At 47.6% G+C, this 7291-nt stretch overlaps 1 protein-coding gene across 1 annotated transcript; it reads right to left on the bottom strand.

Annotated features, from left to right (window-relative positions):
- Positions 1-1272: 1272 nt before the first annotated feature.
- LOC127342312 (uncharacterized) lies at positions 1273-2382 on the bottom strand. Its single transcript, XM_051368247.2, has one exon. It carries the CDS (start codon positions 2268-2270, stop codon positions 1632-1634), a length of 639 nt encoding a protein of 212 aa, XP_051224207.1. The 5' UTR covers positions 2271-2382; the 3' UTR covers positions 1273-1631.
- Positions 2383-7291: the final 4909 nt, after the last annotated feature.

Raw genomic sequence — 7291 nt, 5'->3', positions numbered from 1 at the left:
GGGAAGTATACCATATTGCAAACATCAAACACCACAATAATTTTCTGTGATTTATATATAAACTTACCAACCTATGACAAAATAAACCAAATTAAATGAATGGGAGAGAAAAAAGGATCAGCTTCACACACACACAAAAATACTACATCCGAAAATCAAGTACAACAGCACGATACAAAATGGCGCACCGGCCGGAAAAATCCCAAATACTTTTTTTTTGCGAGAAATCCACTGATCTATTAATAATCATCAACAGTAGTACAAATAACCCAAAAAGTAAAGAAAATTACAAATTGGTACTCGGACCACCCAGCGACGACTACAAACACTAGCACGAGCCGAAGGCGCGCCGCTGGTGACACGAAGAATCTCGAGCCTCAAGTTGGAGATGAAACTTATATTCATGCACTTCTACTTTTGAAACTAGAAGCTAGCCCACACGTTGTAGCGGGACTATTACGTGAATCAAGTGGGGTATTCGACCCATAGAACAAGAATCTATCTTGCAAGAATATTTGGGAGAGGCTAAATAATTGGCACAAGAATTGCTTTGTTTGCTGAAACGATAGACTATCACTAATCAATAAATATTAATGATATTTTGCTTTCTTTCAAGTATGGATTGTAATATTATGTCGCCTCTAGGAGCCTCAAATTGGCTAAGCCTTCACGTGGCGTGGGCAGAAGAATATAAACTTCGAGGCTTCACCGTTACGCCTCAATGTTCTCAGATCTCTTTATGCGTGTGCTACCTACTTCACGCACGGTGCTCAACCAGTGAAGCATATATAGTGTCTCTAAAAATTATGTTTTTAAATATATAGATAGATATGTACAGTATGAGTGTATGCAAAAAAGTTCTGTTAAAAAATACGTTGTATTTTGGGAAATATAAAAAAGACAAATTTGTGACAGTAAATGGTAGTACAATAGTATTAAAATAATATGTCTTTTTGTCAGAAATTTGTTTATTTTGTATTTTTGAAAATTTAAAGTATTTTTTACCGGGAATTTTTTGCGTGGACTTCTCCTATACATATCTTTCTACATATTTAATACCATAATTTTTGAAAAAATAGAAGTGTGAGATTTTAAAAAAATTAAAAATCTGAAAGTGGAGGGAGCCATATGCACCAAATCCCTATCCCTTTTCAGCAAAAAAAAGTGCTCAGGAATCCGATACTGACATGAAGTGGAACCTGATGCGCGCCAATCGACATCGGTATGGTGTAGCTCGATCATCTCCAGATCTTGTATTACTCCATGCGTCCATTTTCTTTTTGTAGGCACATGCACATGCATGTATACAAACTTCTTAATTTGTATACAAACTTCTGAATTTGTTACCGGTCGCGAACTTAATCTTGTCTTGCTGCGACGAGAGGATTAAGTAACCATCGGGATGTTTAATTGACGAACTAGGAGAACAGCAACAACAAATGTCTTGTGGCATTCGAAACATGAATGGCGGGATGCTTGAAATAAACATATGTTCTTGAGAATAGGTCCTAAAATGCTCAATCGATTATTTTCTCAACGGGAATCGAGCGTGATAGTTACTCCCTCCAGTCCTTTTTAATTGACTCGAATTTAGTCGTCACTCGTCAGCGCTCAAGTGCTGCGCGATCTCTTCAGAGTTCAGACCCATCCGTCACGTAGTTCCACCTGGAGGAGCCGCCGAAGTAGCTATCCCACACGCCCTCGGCCAACCTGTCCACCTGGAGAGCCACCAGCTCCTCCTCCAGCGCCGCGCCCTCCTGCACGCCACCGCCGATGGCCACTCTGCCGGCGAACACCACCTCGTTGCCGTCCTCGTCGACCCCGCTCTTCCTCCACCCACAGCCGAAGCCGCCGACGCCGAGGGGGCTGCGGTGAAGGAAGCAGCCCACCTGGACGTCGCGCATGTTGCCGTACGCGCTCGCGTTCGCGCCGCCGTAGACCTCCATTAGCCCGACCTCCGCCCTATCGCCGCAAAGGAGCACGACCTCCTTCGCCGCCCCTCCCTCCGACGACTCCGAGGCAACGAGCAGGTACACCGCCGCGCAGCAGATGGAGGTGGAGACCACGAGCGGCAGGAAGAAGACGACGACTCTCGAGAGAGCAGTGCCGCAGACGAGCACGGCGAGGGCGGGCAGCAAGAACGTGGAAGCGGTACTGTAGGCGGGGAAGATGGGACGATGATTGCGCAAACGCGACACGCTTGCGTGCAGTTTGGCGCCCAGACCTTTGAGCAAAGAGTGGCTAGTAGAAGTGCTAGTGGCCTTGGCCATGGCTTCCCTGCCTGGACCGTGGCGAGAAAATTAAACGTTTTGAAGCGGATTAGCTCTGGGATATATGGCTGGTTATGGAAGAGATCGGCCAGGAGAACATATTCTCTGAGCACAATGTCCGGTCATCGGATCGTTACTTTTGCAAATGGAGGATACAGGCATGCATGGGAGCGGGGATAAAGAATCGTAGCTGGTGTTAGAGCATCTTCACCGGCGGCCCCCAAATAGTCACCAGCAGGGACATCGGCGCTGTTGTATGGGGGGCGCCGGCAGTGCATCTTTGATTTGGGGACGTTGTTCCCACTTCCCACACCGGCGCCTCCCAAACGGCGGCCCCCAAGTTTTTATTTTCTTTTTATAATATTTTGAAACAACATATCAATCACATTTTATTCATAGAATCACACAAATAGAATTCATACAATCAATCAAACAAATAGTACTTAAATTATTCCTACAACCCAACAAATAAATAGTACTTAAATTATGCGTACAACCCAACAAACAAATAGTACTTAAATTATTTGTCCAGGTAAACAAATAGAAATAAAAATCATGTATTGTTGGCTGCTCCTCTCCTTGCCCACAAATGCGCAGCTAGATCCGCCTTCAGCTGTGCATGGACACCTCCATCTCGAATTTGATTGTTCATATGAAGAAAAGCAATTCTTGGGGCATATGCTCTACCTCAGCTAGTCGCCCTTGATAATCAAATGGATGATCATCCTGCACAGGTGCGCCGCGCTCGCTCTCAATGATCATGTTGTGGATGATCACACATGCGTTCATCACCTCCCACATTTGTGCCTCAGACCAAGTGAGAGCAGGGTACCTGACAATGGTGAAACGCTGCTGAAGCACCCCAAAAGCACGCTCAACATCTTTGCGTGCTGCTTCCTAGTATGTTGCAAAATAGGTTTCCATCTCGTTCGATAGAGAGGGAATTGTCTTCACAAATGTAGCATACGTCGGGTAGATACCTGTTGCCTGCCAAAACCCACCGGCGAGCAGCGACGGGCAACACGTAGAGCCGGGAGGCTCCCAGGACTGCTGGTGGGCCCTGGTCCCTCGGGCGACGGCCCGCAATGCTCCGGCACACGTCCAAGCTGGTGCAAGGGTGTGCCACCTGACCTATACCTGGTTAGGAAGGTGATGGATTGCTTCGACTAGCTTCCTGCATGGCATACACGTAACATTAAATACGAGCCTCGATCGGCTCTCAGGTTATCCTGTGAATCGGCTCAAGGAGCCGATCCACCCATGATTCGTATTGGATCTACGATAACATGGTGGTCCTGCTTGATCAATACTAAGTTAAAACGATCTACAACGATTTAGGGTTTTCACCACATAACCGGAACGTCCTACACGTAGTTGAGCCTGGCAGACACGAAAGATAATAGAAAACCAGCCCTAGACAAGGCCTAAAAACCAACGTAGAGTTGATTCCCGGAACATCCCCTCTAGGATCAGCAAACTATACCTTACGCACTACTGGATCATTCAACCCGTTTGCAAGGCCTAACTATGCAGATATCAAACTAATCCTTGAAGAACAAGGAACAATCATAACGGATCGAATCTACTAAATAAAGACTAAGCAAGGTGGTGCCCTTACACCTAAGAGAAGTGCAAGGGCAGCTAGATATCTAGGGGTAGCATAACTAGATAAAAAAATATCAAGAAAGCATCAATGCTAACCCTAAACATCTATGATAAGGGTGTTACTCGCCATCAACAAGGCTTCAGTACGAGCAACACCTAAACAACGAATAAACAAGATGCTGCTTAGATCGCAAGATGCGATCTAGGCAGCATGGCGCTTACCCGGAAGAAACCCTCGAAACAAGGGGTGGCGATGCGCCTAGATTGGTTTGTTGCGAACGTGATCGTCCTCCTTTCTCAATAACCCTAGATACATATTTATAGTCCGTAGACTTTCTAACTTGGGAATAAACCCAACTGTGTACGAGCTAAACTCTATCTCTTAATTCTAACCGACACGTAACCTACTATAATTTACAGATACACGGGCAAACTAACCCAAACTCTCGTACAAGGCCGATTCAGGAATATTTTCCGTGCATATTCTCTAAACCCATCTCAATCACGGCCCATCTCCAATGTGGTCAAAATCTGGCGATAACACATGGCCCCCTGGTTTTGGCAATGATAATTTCAAAACCACTCTATTTTTTCTTCGTAGGGTCACGTCGTGGCATAGCAGAACCGTCACAGTATCCTTTCATCATGATGCCTTGCCTTCTCAACTTCTCTGCACGATTTGACAGTTCTTTGGCACCACTTCCTCGGAAACCGCCGCAGCATTAAATTTCCACTATATCCCCTTTATTTAACCGCACCGAGCAGTTCGCCTCTTCATCCTCTTGCTCCGCACTAGCCATTGGAAAAAAAACCCTCTCCTCTGCAACCATGTCTTCCTCTTCCTCTTCTGCCTCATCGGGTCTTTCCTTCCAGTCCTCGTCCTCGAGCGAGCCGATGCCAGAGTACGACCAAATGGCGTTGTACGAGAAGGAGGCTCCCGAGCATTGGGACGAGAGGGAGTGGGATTTCACCGTCAGGGTGGACGACGCGCCCCTGACCGTCGTCGGGTCAGACGACGACTTATCCCTGACCGACGGGGAGGACGACCTCCGGTTCCTCGCCGACGGGGAATTGGAGGCGGAGAGTGAGGACGACCTCTTCTCCTGGGCCAGTTTCACCTCCTACGACGAGGAGGAGGAAGAGGAGGACGACGCCTCCTCCGACGAGCCGCCGACGAAACGCTTCCGCGCGGGTCGGAGGACGACGACGACGACGATGATGAAGAGGATGAAGCCCCTGCCGAGGGCTACGGCAGCAGCGACGAGGACCTCGCCGGCAGCAGCGCCGACGGCAGCTACGACGGCGACGACGAGGGCAGCGATGGACCCTAGATTAGGGACTACTAGCATAGGACTAGTAGTAGTAATCGGCTCTTCTTTTGTTCTTCCTTTCTTGAGCAATCGGCTCATCTCTGTAAAAAAATCCCCTTTATCAATGAAAAATGCTTTCAATTGATTTTGCCGATAGTCAAAGCAAGTCAACGCAAAGAGCCGATGGCAGCGCATCGGCCTTTACCATAAAACACGAGTAAGGCCAAATCAGTTGCCTATTCAAACGGTAACCTGCAACCCTTGTCTGAAAGAGTAAACCCAGATCCCCAAATCGCCGTTCGAACAGATCCAACTCACGGCCACGCGAATCTCAGATCTCAATCGCGCAGATTCAACTCCGCGGCGAATCTAATGGCGGAATCATCCAACGCCAACGCTACGGTCTCTGGCCTGAAGGTAATCCTCAACCGCTCCTCACCATCCGAGCATAGTGTTAGAATTAACAGCAAACACCTGAATTAAAATCTCATTCCGTTACTAATTTTTAGGTCTCAGACATTCTGCTGCCGCATCCTTCTCTTCCAAATTCTCTCTGTCTTGGCCCTCGTTCTACCGAGAGTCCTGCCCATTTGATTTCATGCGAGGCCAATAGAATTCCCTTCGTGAACCAGAATTTAGATCTAACTTCTTGGGCCGACTGCTTACGAGCCTGGCCTAACCCTCCTGAAGATTGGGTGTCATGGTATAATAGAGTGTCCAAAACTCACCAAGCCACCTGGGAAACTATAGGAATAGCCGATGCTTTATCATTATCATTGTCTCCCCTTGAGAAGCATGAGAACCTTCTGAAAACCATCGGCTACTTTTGGTCTGATGCTCTGAACTGCTTCATGTTTGGCCATGGCCCCATGACACCAACTCTGCTAGATGTGGCCATGATCACTGGCCTAGACATTTCATCCCCCAGTCCTTCTGCTTTTATGCTGCCAAAGGTCCCTTTTACACTCTCCTCCAAAACAGAGTGCACAAACTGGGGTGCCTATCTTAGACGCCACATGAAAAACAAAGGCCCTGTAACAGATAGAGAACACACGGCCTTTCTGAATTTCTGGTTGGAACATTTCATATTCTGTGGCCCTTCACTTGCCCCAACCAAGAACTATCTTTCTTTGGCCTATGAACTTGCCAAAGGCACCCAACTTGGCATCGGCAAATTGTTCCTTGGAGAGGTCTATCGATATCTCCAACTGATGTCTGTCAACCTGTTTTCCCAAAAGACAGTCAAAACAGGAGGCCCCTGGTGGTTTATTCAGCTATGGGCTCAGCTGTATTTTCAGAACCACATCCCAAATTTTCCACCTTTGGCTACCTGCACCTTTCCATGTGCTAATGGGAAGCAGATCCGATGCACTAGCTACGGCCAAGCCTTATACAGTCTTCCAGGCAGCAAACTGATCCCTAAGGAAGCATCAGAGTGGTTCAGAATTTTCTTCCAAGGCCTGGACAATCCCCTGTTCTTCCCTTACACTGAATCTGGAAATTTTGAAAATCCAGTCTCCTTCAGGTTGGACAGCTTTGCCGATGACCCCAACACTCGGCACTTGTATTCCATCATGATCCGTCCTTGCTTCCTTCCAGTTGGCATGAGCACCTCAAACAGGATCATCAAACCTGGTTATGAGTCCTACCAGCCGGTCGTAGTAGCCCGGCAGTTTGGTCTTGGGCAGTGATACGTCTCCGACGTATCGATAATTTCTTATGTTCCATGCCACATTATTGATGATATCTACATGTTTTATGCATACTTTATGTCATATTTATGCATTTTCCGGCACTAACCTATTAACGAGATGCCGAAGAGCCAGTTGCTGTTTTCTGCTGTTTTTGGTTTCAGAAATCCAAGTAAGGAAATATTCTCGGAATTGGACGAAATAAACGCCCAGGGGCCTATTTTGCCACGAAGCTTCCAGAAGACCGAAGAGGAGACGAAGTGGGGCCACGAGGTGGCCAGACACCAGGGCGGCGCGGCCCAAGCCATGGCCGCGCCGGCCTGTCGTCTAGGCCCCTCGTGACGCCCCCTGACCTGCCCTTCCGCCTACATATAGTCTTCGTCGCGAAACCCCCAGTACCGAGAGCCACGATACG

The sequence above is a fragment of the Lolium perenne genome, chromosome 3 (assembly GCF_019359855.2).
Source record: "Lolium perenne isolate Kyuss_39 chromosome 3, Kyuss_2.0, whole genome shotgun sequence".
NCBI lineage: Eukaryota > Viridiplantae > Streptophyta > Magnoliopsida > Poales > Poaceae > Lolium > Lolium perenne.
This window is presented reverse-complemented; position numbering and strand designations above follow the sequence as displayed.